Source organism: Oncorhynchus mykiss, chromosome 28, assembly GCF_013265735.2.
Source record: "Oncorhynchus mykiss isolate Arlee chromosome 28, USDA_OmykA_1.1, whole genome shotgun sequence".
Classification (NCBI taxonomy): domain Eukaryota; kingdom Metazoa; phylum Chordata; class Actinopteri; order Salmoniformes; family Salmonidae; genus Oncorhynchus; species Oncorhynchus mykiss.
The window spans coordinates 42,653,257-42,671,749 of NC_048592.1; the positions used below are offsets into that span (position 1 = coordinate 42,653,257).

The 18,493-nt window shown below is 45.1% G+C and overlaps 1 protein-coding gene across 3 annotated transcripts in view; it reads right to left on the reverse strand.

Moving 5' to 3' along the window:
* The window catches only part of LOC110508271 (pituitary adenylate cyclase-activating polypeptide type I receptor-like), a 72,976-nt gene that overhangs the window by 23,112 nt on the left and 31,371 nt on the right, over positions 1-18,493 (reverse strand). For all 3 annotated transcript variants that reach the window (XM_036966603.1, XM_036966601.1, XM_036966602.1), the window contains 2 exons: positions 8,055-8,187; positions 7,650-7,803 (listed from right to left, as the gene is read on the reverse strand). In XM_036966603.1, the coding sequence (XP_036822498.1) occupies positions 7,650-7,803; positions 8,055-8,187 (287 nt within the window). The remainder of the gene's footprint in view (positions 1-7,649; positions 7,804-8,054; positions 8,188-18,493) is intronic.

Genomic DNA, 18,493 nt, shown 5'->3' on the forward strand with positions numbered 1-18,493 from the left:
GGGAATCAGACAAAGACTTCTCTTACCCACCACCTTCTGATTAATGCCAGGTCACTGAGGGGGAAAGTGGATGAGCTGTCAGCCAATCTGCGCTTCCAACACGAATATCGGGAGGCCTGTTTGCTGGCGTTGACTGAGACTTGGCTGGATGACAGAGCCCCAGACAGGGAAGTGGAGCCGGCCGGCTTCACTCTGGTCAGAGCGGACCGTGATCTGACAGTCACAGGGAAACTTCACGGCGGGGGCGTCTGCCTGCTCGTCAGGGACCAGTGGTATAAATGGATCCTGGTAAGAGAGAGACTCTGTACCCCCGATATTGAACTGCTTTCTGTGTCACTGCGACCCTACTATCTGCCCCTCTTCCCTACTATCTGCCCTACTATCTGCCCTACTAGCTGCCCTACTATCTGCCCTACTATCTGCCCTACTATCTGCCCTACTTTCTGCCCCGTTCCCCCAATTGTCTGTTACCGTTGTGTACATTCAATCTAAAGCTAATATAACAAAGGCATCAGAGATGATTCATAATCTGTCACAGAAACTGGAATCCATCTCCCCCAACGCACCCAACTGTATTTTAGGGTATTTTACTGTACCTTGCACAAAGTCCTGCGCACATACCACCAGTATGTGAAATGTCACACTAGGAAAAATAACACTCTTGATTTGTGCTATGGGACAATACCAAATGCGTTTTCTGCCACCACCAAACCTCCCCTGGGGACATCAGACCACATTGTGGTCTACCTCAGGCCAACCTACTGTCGGCTCCTGGAGAGGGAGAAACCCACAGTTAAAACTACCTCAGGCCAACCTACTGTCGGCTCCTGGAGAGGGAGAAACCCACAGTTGAAACTGTCCAGATCTGGAACGACAACAGTATCACTTGTCTCCAGGGGTGTTTTGACTGTACCATGTGGGAGGTATTTGGTCTCCTGGGGTGGTCTGACTGTACTATGTGGGAGGTATTTGGTCTCCAGGGGTGTTTTGACTGTACCATGTGGGAGGTATTTGGTCTCCAGGGGTGGTTTGACTGTACTATGTGGGAGGTATCTGGTCTCCAGGGTGTTTTGACTACTATGTGGGAGGTATCTGGTCTCCAGGGTGTTTTGACTACTATGTGGGAGGTATCTGGTCTCCAGGGTGTTTTGACTACTATGTGGGAGGTATCTGGTCTCCAGGGTGTTCTGACTGTACTATGTGGGAGGTCTCTGGTCTCCAGGGTGTTTTGACTACTATGTGGGAGGTGTTTGGTCTCCAGGGTGTTTTGACTGTACTATGTGGGAGGTATTTGGTCTCCAGGGTGTTTTGAGTGTTCTATGTGGGAGGTATCTGGTCTCCAGGGGTGTTTTGACTGTACTATGTGGGAGGTATTTGGTCTCCAGGGTGTTCTGACTGTACTATGTGGGAGGTATTTGGTCTCCAGGGTGTTTTGACTGTACCATGTGGGAGGTATTTGGTCTCCAGGGGAGTTTTGACTGTACTATGTAGTAGGTATTTGAGGACAGCAGCTCTGATCTTGATGAACTCACAGATGTTGTTTCAGACTGTTAACTTCTGTGTTGAGTCAGTTGTTCCTACTAAAACCTATAAAATCTTCCTTAACAATAAGCCTTGGGTATCAAAACATCTAAAATCACAACTTGATAGGAAGAAGGCAGTTTATGCTGAGGGTGATAAACAGGCTTTAAGAGATGTACAACGTGAGATCAAAAGACATACTGGTGGACAAGGAGGTATACAAGGGTGGAGAGGAGCCTCTCCTCAGGAAACACAAGGGTGGAGAGGAGCCTCTCCTCAGGAAACACAAGGGTGGAGAGGAGCCTCTCCTCAGGAAGCACAAGGGTGGAGAGGAGCCTCTCCTCAGGAAGCACAAGGGTGGAGAGGAGCCTCTCCTCAGGAAGCACAAGGGTGACCTGGCAAGGGATTAAATCCATGGCTAGTGCCCCCCACATAGGCAGGGGAAAACTAGTGCTGACCTTGGGAGATATGAGGGCCAGAACATATGGCTAATGAACTGAATGTTTTCTTCTCAAGATTTGAAACAGACAACAGGTAAAACAAATGGAAGCATCATCATAAATGTTTGAGAAAGTTGTTGTTAAACAGCCTGATGTCTTACTGGGTCTATAGGAACATTAGCCTGCTGGTCTCACTGAGTCTATAGGAACATTAGCCTGCTGGTCTTACTGAGTCTATAGGAACATTAGCCTGCTGGTCTTACTGGGTCTATAGGAACATTAGCCTGCTGGTCTTACTGGGTCTATAGGAACATTAGCCTGCTGGTCTTACTGGGTCTATAGGAACATTAGCCTGCTGGTCTTACTGACAACATTTCCCCATGGGGACAATAAAGTCAGTAAGTAAGAAAGGGCCGTGACATTGGGTTCAACCAGTAGATAAGGGCTGTGACATTGGGTTCAACCAACAGATAAGGGCCGTGACATTGGGCTCAACCAGCAGATAAGGGCCGTGACATTGGGTTCAACCAGAAGATAAGGACAACGACATTGGGTTCAACCAACAGATAAGGGCTGTGACATTGGGTTCAACCAGTAGATAAGAGCTGTGACATTGGGTTCAACCAGCAGATAAGGGCCGTGACATTGGGCTCAACCAACAGATAAGAGCTGTGACATTGGGTTCAACCAGCAGATAAGGGCCGTGACATTGGGTTCAACCAGAAGATGAGGACAACGACATTGGGTTCAACCAGCAGATAAGGGCCGTGACATTGGGTTCAACCAGCAGATAAGGGCCGTGACATTGGGTTCAACCAGAAGATAAGGACAACGACATTGGGTTCAACCAACAGATAAGGGCTGTGACATTGGGTTCAACCAATAGATAAGAGCTGTGACATTGGGTTCAATCAGCAGATAAGGGCCGTGACATTGGGTTCAACCAGAAGATAAGGGCCGTGACATTGGGTTCAACCAGAAGATGAGGACAACGACATTGGGTTCAACCAATAGATAAGTGCTGTGACATTGGGTTCAACCAGCAGATAAGGGCCGTGACATTGGGCTCAACCAGTGTTGGGCACGGCTCTGGTGCGACCTGCAGTGTGGCGTGGCGTTTAGTGTGGCGTTCTTTTATGTTTTTAATTTGTACACTTAGTTTACAAACAATCTGCCAACCATGGATTCACAGTGGTGGGATGTTGGACTGATCTTGTTGTTGGTGTACAAACGGACTAAATGATGAAAACGCTGCTGGCAACGGAATCCAATACAGCAGTTCAATGCAACTCAAACACAAACGCGATGGGTATCCCAATGGCACATCTAATCCCTGATTGTCTGTGAGTGGATTACAATCCCAAATGCAAATGTGGAAAACGCGGGGGAATCAGACAAAGACTTCTCTTACCCACCACCTTCTGATTAATGCCAGGTCACTGAGGGGGAAAGTGGATGAGCTGTCAGCCAATCTGCGCTTCCAACACGAATATCGGGAGGCCTGTTTGCTGGCGTTGACTGAGACTTGGCTGGATGACAGAGCCCCAGACAGGGAAGTGGAGCCGGCCGGCTTCACTCTGGTCAGAGCGGACCGTGATCTGACAGTCACAGGGAAACTTCACGGCGGGGGCGTCTGCCTGCTCGTCAGGGACCAGTGGTATAAATGGATCCTGGTAAGAGAGAGACTCTGTACCCCCGATATTGAACTGCTTTCTGTGTCACTGCGACCCTACTATCTGCCCCTCTTCCCTACTATCTGCCCTACTATCTGCCCTACTAGCTGCCCTACTATCTGCCCTACTATCTGCCCTACTATCTGCCCTACTTTCTGCCCCGTTCCCCCAATTGTCTGTTACCGTTGTGTACATTCAATCTAAAGCTAATATAACAAAGGCATCAGAGATGATTCATAATCTGTCACAGAAACTGGAATCCATCTCCCCCAACGCACCCAACTGTATTTTAGGGTATTTTACTGTACCTTGCACAAAGTCCTGCGCACATACCACCAGTATGTGAAATGTCACACTAGGAAAAATAACACTCTTGATTTGTGCTATGGGACAATACCAAATGCGTTTTCTGCCACCACCAAACCTCCCCTGGGGACATCAGACCACATTGTGGTCTACCTCAGGCCAACCTACTGTCGGCTCCTGGAGAGGGAGAAACCCACAGTTAAAACTACCTCAGGCCAACCTACTGTCGGCTCCTGGAGAGGGAGAAACCCACAGTTGAAACTGTCCAGATCTGGAACGACAACAGTATCACTTGTCTCCAGGGGTGTTTTGACTGTACCATGTGGGAGGTATTTGGTCTCCTGGGGTGGTCTGACTGTACTATGTGGGAGGTATTTGGTCTCCAGGGGTGTTTTGACTGTACCATGTGGGAGGTATTTGGTCTCCAGGGGTGGTTTGACTGTACTATGTGGGAGGTATCTGGTCTCCAGGGTGTTTTGACTACTATGTGGGAGGTATCTGGTCTCCAGGGTGTTTTGACTACTATGTGGGAGGTATCTGGTCTCCAGGGTGTTTTGACTACTATGTGGGAGGTATCTGGTCTCCAGGGTGTTCTGACTGTACTATGTGGGAGGTCTCTGGTCTCCAGGGTGTTTTGACTACTATGTGGGAGGTGTTTGGTCTCCAGGGTGTTTTGACTGTACTATGTGGGAGGTATTTGGTCTCCAGGGTGTTTTGAGTGTTCTATGTGGGAGGTATCTGGTCTCCAGGGGTGTTTTGACTGTACTATGTGGGAGGTATTTGGTCTCCAGGGTGTTCTGACTGTACTATGTGGGAGGTATTTGGTCTCCAGGGTGTTTTGACTGTACCATGTGGGAGGTATTTGGTCTCCAGGGGAGTTTTGACTGTACTATGTAGTAGGTATTTGAGGACAGCAGCTCTGATCTTGATGAACTCACAGATGTTGTTTCAGACTGTTAACTTCTGTGTTGAGTCAGTTGTTCCTACTAAAACCTATAAAATCTTCCTTAACAATAAGCCTTGGGTATCAAAACATCTAAAATCACAACTTGATAGGAAGAAGGCAGTTTATGCTGAGGGTGATAAACAGGCTTTAAGAGATGTACAACGTGAGATCAAAAGACATACTGGTGGACAAGGAGGTATACAAGGGTGGAGAGGAGCCTCTCCTCAGGAAACACAAGGGTGGAGAGGAGCCTCTCCTCAGGAAACACAAGGGTGGAGAGGAGCCTCTCCTCAGGAAGCACAAGGGTGGAGAGGAGCCTCTCCTCAGGAAGCACAAGGGTGGAGAGGAGCCTCTCCTCAGGAAGCACAAGGGTGACCTGGCAAGGGATTAAATCCATGGCTAGTGCCCCCCACATAGGCAGGGGAAAACTAGTGCTGACCTTGGGAGATATGAGGGCCAGAACATATGGCTAATGAACTGAATGTTTTCTTCTCAAGATTTGAAACAGACAACAGGTAAAACAAATGGAAGCATCATCATAAATGTTTGAGAAAGTTGTTGTTAAACAGCCTGATGTCTTACTGGGTCTATAGGAACATTAGCCTGCTGGTCTCACTGAGTCTATAGGAACATTAGCCTGCTGGTCTTACTGAGTCTATAGGAACATTAGCCTGCTGGTCTTACTGGGTCTATAGGAACATTAGCCTGCTGGTCTTACTGGGTCTATAGGAACATTAGCCTGCTGGTCTTACTGGGTCTATAGGAACATTAGCCTGCTGGTCTTACTGACAACATTTCCCCATGGGGACAATAAAGTCAGTAAGTAAGAAAGGGCCGTGACATTGGGTTCAACCAGTAGATAAGGGCTGTGACATTGGGTTCAACCAACAGATAAGGGCCGTGACATTGGGCTCAACCAGCAGATGAGGACAACGAGAATTGGGCTCAACCAGAAGATGAGGACAACGACATTGGGTTCAACCAGCAGATAAGGGCAGTGACATTGGGTTCAACCAGCAGATGAGGGCCGTGACATTGGGCTCAACCAGCAGATGAGGACAACGACATTGGGCTCAACCAGCAGATGAGGACAATGACATTGGGCTCAACCAGAAGATGAGGACAACGACATTGGGTTCAACCAGACGATGAGGACAACGACATTGGGTTCAACCAGCAGATAAGGGCTGTGACATTGGGCTCAACCAGCAGATGAGGACAACAACATTGGGTTCAACCAGCAGATAAGGGCTGTGACATTGGGTTCAACCAGCAGATAAGTGCCGTGACATTGGGTTCAACCAGCAGATAAGGGCCGTGACATTGGGCTCAACCAGAAGATGAGGACAACGACATTGGGTTCAACCAGCAGATAAGTGCCGTGACATTGGGTTCAACCAGCAGATAAGGGCCGTGACATTGGGCTCAACCAGAAGATGAGGGCCGTGACATTGGGTTCAACCAGCAGATACCACACTCCGAGGGTGAGGGCCCTTGGAGTGTGGTGTCGGGAAAATAACCTCACACTCAACGTCAACAAAACAAAGGAGATGATTGTGGACTTCAGGAAACAGCAGAGGGAGCACCCTCCTATCCGCATCGATGGGACAATAGTGGAGAGGGTAGTAAGTTTTAAGTCCCACGGCGTACACATCACAGACAAACTGAATTGGTCCACCCACACAGACAGCGTGGTGAAGAAGGCGCAGCAGCGCCTCTTCAACCTCAGGAGGGTAAGGAAATTCGGCTTCTCTCCATAAGCACTCACAAACTTTTACAGTTGCACAATCGAGAGCATCCTTTCGGGCTGTATCACCACCTGGTACAGCAACTGCATCGCCCACAACCGTAAGGCTCTCCAGAGGGTAGTGAGGTCTGCACAACGCATCACCGGGGGCAAACTACCTGCCCTCCAGGACACCTACACCACCCGAAGTATCAGGAAGGCCATAAAGATCATCAAGGACAACAACCACCTGAGCCATTGCCTGTTCACCCCGCTATCATCCAGAAGGCGAGGTCAGTACAGGTGCATCAAAGCAGGGACCGAGCAACTGAAAAACAGCTTCTATCTCAAGGCCATCAGACTGTTAACCAGCCACCACTAACATTGAGTGGCTGCTGCCACTTTAAACAATGCCACTTCATATGTTTACATACCCTACATTACTCATCTCATATGTATATACTGTACTCCATACCATCTACTGCATCTTGCCTATGCCGTTCTGTACCATCACTCATTCATATATCTTTATGTACATATTCTTCATCCCTTTACACTTGTGTGTATAAGGTAGTTGTTGTGGAATTGTTAGTTAGATTACTTGTTGGTTATTACTGCATTGTCGGAACTAGAAGCACAAGCATTTCGCTACACTCGCATTAACATCTGCAAACCATGTGTATGTGACAAATAACATTTCATTTGATTTGATAAGGGCCGTGACATTGGAAATATGACATTTGAGTAATTTAGCAGACGCTGTTATCGAGAGCGACTTACAGGAGCAATTAGGGTTAAGTGCCTTGCTCAAGAGCACATCGACAGATTGATTAAACAGTCAGGTCGGGAATTCAAACCAGCGACCTTTTCGGTTGTAGGCCCAACACTCTTAACCGCTAGGCTGCCTGCCACCCTGTAATAATGGACCAGGAACAAAGCCAACCAGGAACCAAAAGCTGTAACAGCCAATATTCAGAAAAAAGTAGCTGTGGGCTAGCAGAGATCAAACCCAGTTGGTAGCAGTTTATTCTACTCACCCCACCCTACCACGGTGTACCAGTAGAAGTACCGCCTCTCTGGGAAGAAGGTTTGGACCAGCAGGGTGAAGAGGTACAGGCCTTCGATGAACAGCCAGAAGTAGTTGGACATCACACAGTAGTGGAATAATACCATGACTGCTTTACACTCCACCTAGTGGACACATACAGTATAACAGCATGACTGCTTTACACCCCGCCTAGTGGACACATACAGTATAACACCATGACTGCTTTACATTCCACCTAGTGGACACATACAGTATAACACCATGACTGCTTTACACTCCACCTAGTACAGAGTGTGAGTGTGTGTGTGTGTGTAACTCACGGTGTGTGTGTGTGTGTGTAACTCATGGTGTGTGTGTGTGTGTGTGTGTGTGTGTGTGTGTGTGTGTAACTCACGGTGTGTCTGAAGCAGTGGTTCTCTTCCTCCTGGGTGTACAGAACCCCGTCCTTGATGAACACAGAGATAGCTCTCAGCATGAAGGAGACGAACAGGTTCATATGGATATAGTTCCTGGTACAGTGGAGCTTCCTGAGGGAGAGGAGGGAGGAGAGAGATGGAAGAGGTGGTTAAAAACCTGGCAACTATGATTCAAATGAGAGCCAGGCGGAGCTGAGATCCAGTACCTTTTCGGTACTTGAATTATCTAATAAAAAATGGTTGTCCACATCTCATTTTCCACAGCAAGCAACAGCAAAATCAGACAACCCCATAATAGAAAATTTCACCTATTAAATTGTTCAGCTGTTACAATCAAATGGCTAGAGGCACACAGGGAGAGATAGATATATGCAGATATATCCTGCCATGTAGACTATTCCTACAACATTCATATGTCCTGTCATGTGGACTATTCCTACAATCATAGGTCATTACATACAGAACCAGTTGGGTCCATACTAACATTACATACAGAACCAGTTGGGTCCAAACTAACATTACATACAGAACCAGTTGGGTCCATACAGAACCAGTTGGGTCCATACTAACATTACATACAGAACCAGTTGGGCCCATACAGAACCAGTTGGGTCCATACTAACATTACATACAGAACCAGTTGGGTCCATACAGAACCAGTTGGGTCCATACTAACATTACATACAGAAACAGTTGGGTCCAAACTAACATTACATACAGAACCAGTTGGGTCCATACTAACATTACATACAGAACCAGTTGGGTCCATACTAACATTACATACAGAACCAGTTGGGTCCATACTAACATTACATACAGAACCAGTTGGGTCCATACAGAACCAGTTGGGTCCATACTAACATTACATACAGAACCAGTTGGGTCCATTCTACATTACATACAGAACCAGTTGGGTCCATACAGAACCAGTTGGGTCCATACTAACATTACATACAGAACCAGTTGGGTCCAAACTAACATTACATACAGAACCAGTTGGTCCCATACAGAACCAGTTGGGTCCATACTAACATTACATACAGAACCAGTTGGGTCCATACTAACATTACATACAGAACCAGTTGGGTCCATACTAACATTACATACAGAACCAGTTGGGTCCATACTAACATTACATACAGAACCAGTTGGGTCCATACAGAACCAGTTGGGTCCATACTAACATTACATACAGAACCAGTTGGGTCCATTCTACATTACATACAGAACCAGTTGGGTCCATACTAACATTACATACAGAACCAGTTGGGTCCATAAAGAACCAGTTGGGTCCATACTAACATTACATACAGAACCAGTTGGGACCAAACTAACATTACATACAGAACCAGTTGGTCCCATACAGAACCAGTTGGGTCCATACTAACATTACATACAGAACCAGTTGGGTCCATACAGAACCAGTTGGGTCCATACTAACATTACATACAGAACCAGTTGGGTCCATTCTACATTACATACAGAACCAGTTGGGTCCATACTAACATTACATACAGAACCAGTTGGGTCCATACAGAACCAGTTGGGTCCATACTAACATTACATACAGAACCAGTTGGGTCCATACTAACATTACATACAGAACCAGTTGGGTCCATACTAACATTACATACAGAACCAGTTGGGTCCATACTAACATTACATACAGAACCAGTTGGGTCCATACTAACATTACATATAGAACCAGTTGGGTCCATACTAACATTACATACAGAACCAGTTGGGTCCAAACTAACATTACATACAGAACCAGTTGGGTCCATACTAACATTACATACAGAACCAGTTGGGTCCATACTAACATTACATACAGAACCAGTTGGTCCATACTAACATTACATACAGAACCAGTTGGGTCCATACTAACATTACATACAGAACCAGTTGGGACCATACAGAACCAGTTGGGTCCATACTAACATTACATACAGAACCAGTTGGGTCCATACTAACATTACATACAGAACCAGTTGGGTCCATACTAACATTACATACAGAACCAGTTGGGTCCATACTAACATTACATACAGAACCAGTTGGGTCCATACTAACATTACATACAGAACCAGTTGGGTCCAAACTAACATTACATACAGAACCAGTTGGGTCCATACTAACATTACATACAGAACCAGTTGGGTCCATACTAACATTACATACAGAACCAGTTGGGACCATACTAACATTACATACAGAACCAGTTGGGTCCATACTAACATTACATACAGAACCAGTTGGGTCCATACTAACATTACATACAGAACCAGTTGGGTCCATACTAACATTACATACAGAACCAGTTGGGTCCATACTAACATTACATACAGAACCAGTTGGGTCCATACAGAACCAGTTGGGTCCATACTAACATTACATACAGAACCAGTTGGGTCCATACTAACATTACATACAGAACCAGTTGGGTCCATACTAACATTACATACAGAACCAGTTGGGCATTTTCAGAATGTGGTTTTTATGTTTTCATGTTCTCAGAACGTGGTTTTCATGTTCTCAGAACGTGGTTTTCATGTTCTCAGAATGTGGTTTTTATGTTCTCAGAACGTGGTTTTTATGTTTTCATGTTCTCAGAACGTGGTTTTCATGTTCTCAGAACGTGGTTTTTATGTTCTCAGAACGTGGTTTTCATGTTCTCAGAATGTGGTTTTCATGTTCTCAGAACGTGGTTTTCATGTTCTCAGAACGTGGTTTTCATGTTTTCATGTTCTCAGAACGTGGTTTTCATGTTTTCATGTTCTCAGAACGTGGTTTTCATGTTTTCAGAACGTGGTTTTCATGTTCTCAGAACGTGGTTTTCATGTTTTCATGTTCTCAGAACGTGGTTTTCATGTTTTCATGTTCTCAGAACGTGATTTTCATGTTCTCAGAACGTGGTTTTCATGTTTTCAGAACATGAGATATTCATGAAAAATATTACACATCACTTTATTATTCCTCAGCCAATCAAGGCCCTGATTGGTGAACTACTGCTCCTGTCATAGCTCTTTGTCTGTTGTCAAGGATACTCACACACACAGTGCATTTAGCATAGTGTTTTCAACTTACATATTTGACATACATTGTGCATGTTCATTTATACAGTAATTATTATACAACATGTCCTCTCCTGGGATTTGAACTCACAACCTCTTGGTTCATGGCATTCACATCTTCCTGCTACGCCACCATGTTTGCCAGGTATTAATTCATCTGACTATTCTCTCATCATTGATTTTATTAAGTTATTTCAGCAATTTAAGGGTTTTCTGTATAGTTGTCTAATGTTGGCGGGGCATATTAACCTGTTTTAATGATACTCCTGAATCACTATGATCAATAAAAGTTGCAATGAGCTGATGTGCCAAGAGTATGCAGAGCTTTCATCAAGACGAAGGGTGGATCCTTTGAAGAATCTCAAATATAAAATATCTTTTGATTTGTTCAACACTTCTTTTGGTTACAACATGATTCCACATGTGTTATTTCATAGTTGTGATGTCTTCATTATTATTCTACAATGTAGAAAATAGTAAAAATAAAGAAAAACCCTGGAATAAGTAGGTGTGTCCAAACTTTTGACTGGTACTGTAGAGAGAGATATATAGTATATGTTTATATATATATACATATAACAGTGCATTCGGAAAGTATTCAGACCCCTTGATTTCCCCCACATTTTATTACGTTACAGCCTTATTCTGTAATGATGTCAGTGATCACTGTGCAATTGTTTGTTTTAGAAATACAAAAATGACCAAAGCCAAACCCCGTTATATTTTTAAAAGACATTTTAGACAGTTTGATTAACAGGCGTTCTTACATGGTCTGTACCATAATATTGACAGAGTATATATATGCCTGGGACTATTTTATGCCTGGGACTATTTTTATATGACATTTGTGTTGATGTGTGATAAGCATGCCCCTGTGAAGAAATGTAGAATCAGTGGAAGGGAATCCCTGGTTTTCAGAAAACTTGGCAGAATTAATTAGAAAGAGAAATATCTCTTGGGCTCAAGCTAGACATACAAATGCTCCTGTTGACTGGGCCTCCTTCAGAGCGCTAAGAAACAAATGCACAGGATTGACCAGGAAGTCCATATCAGATGACTATTTAAACGCAGTCCACAGAGAACCTAAAACAACCCTACCAAGTTCTGGAAGCAATTAAATCAGGGTCCGGTTCTAATGTCTCCTCTGGCCTTCCTGACCTTTTAATGATGGATTCTAATGAAGTGAAGGATAAAGCCGATACTGTAGTGGTTTTAACAAGCACTTCATATCTGCTGGTTCAGTTGTTGATAATGGCCCAGGCCTCTAATGTCAGCTCTGTTACAGTCAGTTATGATTTGGCCCTTATGTCAACCATTTGAACTTTGAGCCTGTTTCTTATACTGAGGTCTATAAAGCACTAAAAGGCAATAGACACTAAAACGTCTGCAGGTCCAGACAACCCGGACCCCCTACCTCTTAAAGATAGCAGCTGGTATTATTACTGAACCTGTGGCTCACATTTTCAACCTGATTCTCTTGACCAATTCCATACCCAGCATTTGGAAATCAGCTTATGTCCTCCCACTGCTAAAGGGTGGAGATCCCTCAGATGCTAATAACTATCATCCTATCTCCAAACTTCCTATCCTGGACTAAGTCTATGAATCCCTCGTGAACTCCCTATCCTGGACAAAGTCTATGAACCCCTAGTGAACTCTCTATCCTGGACAAAGTCTATGAATCCCTAGTGAACTCCCTATCCTGGCCAAAGTCTATTAATCCCTAGTGAACTCTGTATCCTGGACAAAGTCTATGAATCCCTAGTGAACTCTGTATCCTGGACAAAGTCTATGAATCCACAGTGAACTCTGTATCCTGGACAAAGTCTATGAATCCATAGTGAACTCAGTTTAACATCTTAATTGAAATGAACCTACTGAGCGGGGTTCAGTCTGGCTTTAGATTGGGACACAGCACCACAACTGCAGCTATGGCAGTGGCAGATGACATCATTAATGCACTTGATAAAAAGCAACACTGTGCTGCTCTGTTTGTGGATTTAGCAAAAGGCCTTTGATTCAGTTGACCATGAATTGTTGCTAGCTAGACTCAGAAACATTGGTCTCAGTGAAGGGGCAGTAAATTGGCTTAGGAACTATCTTTCTGACAGAACACAATGTGTATATACTGACAATCACAAGTCTAGCTGTCTAGAGATTAATAGAGGTGTGCCCCAGGGTTCCATTTTAGCTCCTGTGTTCTTCTCAATTTGTATTAATGATTTGGGAAATGGGATGCAACCAGTTAAGTTCCATCTATATGCAAATGATACAGTCATCTATTCATGTGCTCCTCCTCTGGTTCAGGCTGTTGAAGAGCTCCAGACTGCGTTTCAATCACTGTAGGCCTCCCTTTATGGTCTCAAACTGGTCTTGAATGTACAAACAACTAATGCATGACCTTTACCAGAGCTAGAACTCTGCCAGAGAACGTTAGCATTGTCACATGTGATGGCTTATCCATTGAAGAAATGTCATCCTACAAATACTTAGGTATTCGATTGGATGACAAGTTGTCCTTTAAAGTTCATGTGGATAATCTTGTGACAAAGCTTTAATTTAAATTGTTATTTTCGTAATAAGGCTTGCTTCCCGCTTATGGCTAGAAAGAAGCTTGTTCAGGCCACTTCTCTCTGTAATTGATTATGGTGACTTGTTGTATGTGCATGCAGCCTCCTCTGTTTATCATGTAGCCTCCTCTGTCTAACAGAGACTGGACTCTGTTTATCATGCAGCCTCCTCTGTCTAACAGAGACTGGACTCTGTTTATCATGCAGCCTCCTCTGTCTGACAGAGACTGGACTCTGTTTATCACGCAGCCTCCTCTGTCTAACAGAGACTGGACTCTGTTTATCATGCAGCCTCCTCCGTCTTACAGAGACTGCATCCTTGGGCTTTATTACAAATGCCAAGTCACTCACCCACCATTGCACGTTGCACCAAATAGAAGGTTGGACTTTACATTATATTCTCAGAAAGCTACATTTGTATGTGTTCATCTACAAAGCCCTTTTGGGTAAACTCCCTCTTAACATCTGTAGTCTGGTCTCCTTCACCACCAGCAGTTACCATACCCGGTCTGCTAGGTGGTTGCTATGTTACCATACCCGGTCTGCTAGGTGGTTGCTATGTTACCATACCCGGTCTGCCAGGTGGTTGCTATGTTACCATACCCGGTCTGCCAGGTGGTTACTATGTTACCATACCCGGTCTGCCAGGTGGTTGCTATGTTACCATACCCGGTCTGCTAGGTGGTTGCTATGTTACCATACCCGGTCTGCCAGGTGGTTGCTATGTTACCATACCCGGTCTGCTAGGTGGTTGCTATGTTACCATACCCGGTCTGCTACGTGGTTGCTATGTTACCATACCCTGTCTGCTAGGTGGTTGCTATGGTACCATACCCGGTCTGCTTGGTGGTTGCTATGTTACCATACCCGGTCTGCCAGGTGGTTGCTATGTTACCATACCCGGTCTGCTAGGTGGTTGCTATGTTACCATACCCGGTCTGCTAGGTGGTTGCTATGTTACCATACCCGGTCTGCCAGGTGGTTGCTATGTTACCATACCCGGTCTGCCAGGTGGTTGCTATGTTACCATACCCGGTCTGCCAGGTGGTTACTATGTTACCATACCCGGTCTGCTAGGTGGTTGCTATGTTACCATACCCGGTCTGCCAGGTGGTTGCTATGTTACCATACCCGGTCTGCTAGGTGGTTGCTATGTTACCATACCCGGTCTGCTACGTGGTTGCTATGTTACCATACCCTGTCCGCTAGGTGGTTGCTATGGTACCATACCCGGTCTGCTTGGTGGTTGCTATGTTACCATACCCGGTCTGCTAGGTGATTGCTACTTAATGTCCCCAGGACATTCACAGTATTATGCAAGACTGCCTTCTCTTCTTGTGCACCAGACTCATGGAATAGTCTGCAATCCATGCTTCATCTAGATATGTTAGTGCCACTGAAATAATTTAAAATATTGATGGGAGACTCTGTTATGGAGTGTAAAAGCTTTTTTTTAGGCTGGATCATGTTTTAATGTTTTAATGTATTGATTATTGCGGCTACCTTGGCCAGGTCTCCCTTAAAAAAGAGACTCTGGGTCTCAATGGGCTTTTCCTGTTAAATAAAACAAATAAAACATTCTAAAATGGATTGAATAAAATATATACACAGTAATTGAAATGCCTTACTTACATAAGTATTCAGACCCTTTGCTATGAGACTCGAAATTGAGCTCAGGTGCATCCATCCATTGATTATCTTTGAGATGTATCTACAACTTCATTGGAGTCCACCTGTGGTAAATTCAATTCATTGAAGAGATTTGGAAATGCACACACCTGTCTATATAAGGTCCCACAGTTCACAGTGCATGTCAGAGCAAAAACCAAGCCATGACGTCAAAGGAATTGTCCGTAGAGAGAAAGGATTGTCTCGAGGCACAGATCTGGGGAAATGTTTAATGGATCAGTTGTTATTGTAATCTGGTATTTATCGTTTTCCCACCTGACTTTACATGGCTAGGCCTGGTATCATGAGGGACAGCTGGTTACTTTACATGGCTAGGTCTGGAATCATGAGGGACAGCTGGTTACTTTACATGGCTAGACCTGGTATCATGAGGGACAGCTGGTTACTTTACATGGCTAGGTCTGATATCATGAGGGACAGCTGGTTACTTTACATGGCTAGACCTGGTATCACGAGGGACAGCTGGTTACTTTACATGGCTAGGCCTGGTATCATGAGGGACAGCTGGTTGACTTTACATGGCTAGGCCTGGTATCACGAGGGACAGCTGGATACTTTACATGGCTAGGCCTGATATCATGAGGGACAGCTGGTTACTTTACATGGCTAGGCCTGGTATCATGAGGGACAGCTGGTTACTTTACATGGCTAGGCCTGGTATCATGAGGGACAGCTGGTTACTTTACATGGCAAGGCCTGATAACATGAGGGACAGCTGGTTACTTTACATGGCTAGGTCTGGTATCATGAGGGACAGCTGGTTACTTTACATGGCTAGGCCTGGTATCATGAGGGACAGCTGGTTACTTTACATGGCAAGGCCTGATAACATTAGGGACAGCTGGTTACTTTACATGGCTAGGCCTGGTATCATGAGGGACAGCTGGTTACTTTACATGGCTAGACCTGGTATCATGAGGGACAGCTGGTTACTTTACATGGCTAGGCCTGGTATCATGAGGGACAGCTGGTTGACTTTACATGGCTAGGCCTGGTATCATGAGGGAGAGCTGGTTACTTTACATGGCTAGGCCTGATAACATGGGGGACAGCTGGTTACTTTACATGGCTAGGTCTGATATCATGAGGGACAGCTGGTTGACTTTACATGGCTAAGCCTGATATCATGAGGGACAGCTGGTTACTTTACATGGCTAGGCCTGATAACATGAGGGACAGCTGGTTACTTTACATGGCTAGGCCTGATAACATGAGGGACAGCTGGTTACTTTACATGGCTAGGCCTGATAACATGAGGGACAGCTGGTTACTTTAAATGGCTAGGACTGGTATCATGAGGGACAGCTGGTTACTTTACATGGCTAGACCTGGTATCATGAGGGACAGCTGGTTACTTTACATGGCTAGGCCTGGTATCATGAGGGACAGCTGGTTGACTTTACATGGCTAGGCCTGGTATCATGAGGGACAGCTGGTTGACTCTACATGGCTAGGCCTGGTATCATGAGGGACAGCTGGTTACTTTACATGGCTAGGCCTGGTATCATGAGGGACAGCTGGTTGACTCTACATGGCTAGGCCTGGTATCATGAGGGACAGCTGGTTACTTTACATGGCTAGGCCTGGTATCATGAGGGACAGCTGGTTACTTTACATGGCTAGGCCTGGTATCATGTGGGACAGCTGGTTACTTTACATGGCTAGGCCTGGTATCATGAGGGACAGCTGGTTACTTTACATGGCTAGGCCTGATAACATGAGGGACAGCTGGTTACTTTACATGGCTAGGCCTGATAACATGAGGGACAGCTGGTTACTTTACATGGCTAGGCCTGGTATCATGAGGGACAGCTGGTTACTTTACATGGCTAGACCTGATAACATGAGGGACAGCTGGTTACTTTACATGGCTAGGCCTGATATCATGAGGGACAGCTGGTTACTTTACATGGCTAAGCCTGATATCATGAGGGACAGCTGGTTACTTTACATGGCTAGGCCTGATATCATGAGGGACAGCTGGTTGACTTTACATGGCTAAGCCTGATATCATGAGGGACAGCTGGTTACTTTACATGGCTAGGCCTGATATCATGAGGGACAGCTGGTTGACTTTACATGGCTAGGCCTGATATCATGAGGGACAGCTGGTTGAGTTTACATGGCTAGGTCTGATATCATGAGAGGGACAGCTGGTTGACTTTACATGGCTAGGCCTGATAACATGAGGGACAGCTGGTTACTTTACATGGCTAGGTCTGATATCATGAGGGACAGCTGGTTGACTTTACATGGCTAGGCCTGATATCATGAGGGACAGCTGGTTGACTTTACATGGCTAGGCCTGATATCATGAGGGACAGCTGGTTGAGTTTACATGGCTAGGTCTGATATCATGAGAGGGACAGCTGGTTGACTTTACATGGCTAGGCCTGATAACATGAGGGACAGCTGGTTACTTTACATGGCTAGGTCTGATATCATGAGGGACAGCTGGTTACTTTACATGGCTAGGTCTGATATCATGAGGGACAGCTGGTTGACTTTACATGGCTAGGCCTGATAACATGAGGGACAGCTGGTTACTTTACATGGCTAGGTCTGATATCATGAGGGACAGCTGGTTGACTTTACATGGCTAGGCCTGGTATCATGAGGGACAGCTGGTTGACTTTACATGGCAAGGCCTGATAACATGAGGGACAGCTGGTTACTTTACATGGCTAGGCCTGATATCATGAGGGACAGCTGGTTGCTCGGTCACTTTAGCTAGCTGCAATTTTACATCTTTAAACCACCCAGTAAAAGGTAACGGGTTCTTTCTCATTTAAATCAACTTAAAGTAGATATCGTCTTTCTTCAGGAGACACATCTCCGCACTTTTGACCACTATCGTTTAAAAGGAAAGTGGATCGGTCAATCATATTCCAATTTTCCTTCTAAAAACACGAGGAGCAGCCATTTTAATTAGTAAAAACATACCGTTCGCATAAGACCTTCTCACGTAGACTTCTTTTTCCAGGACAATAGATTTCTGCCACTTATCGCGGAGTGTGATTACCAAGCTATAGTCATTTCGAATCATTATCCTCTTACTATGAAACTACTTATACCAAATACACA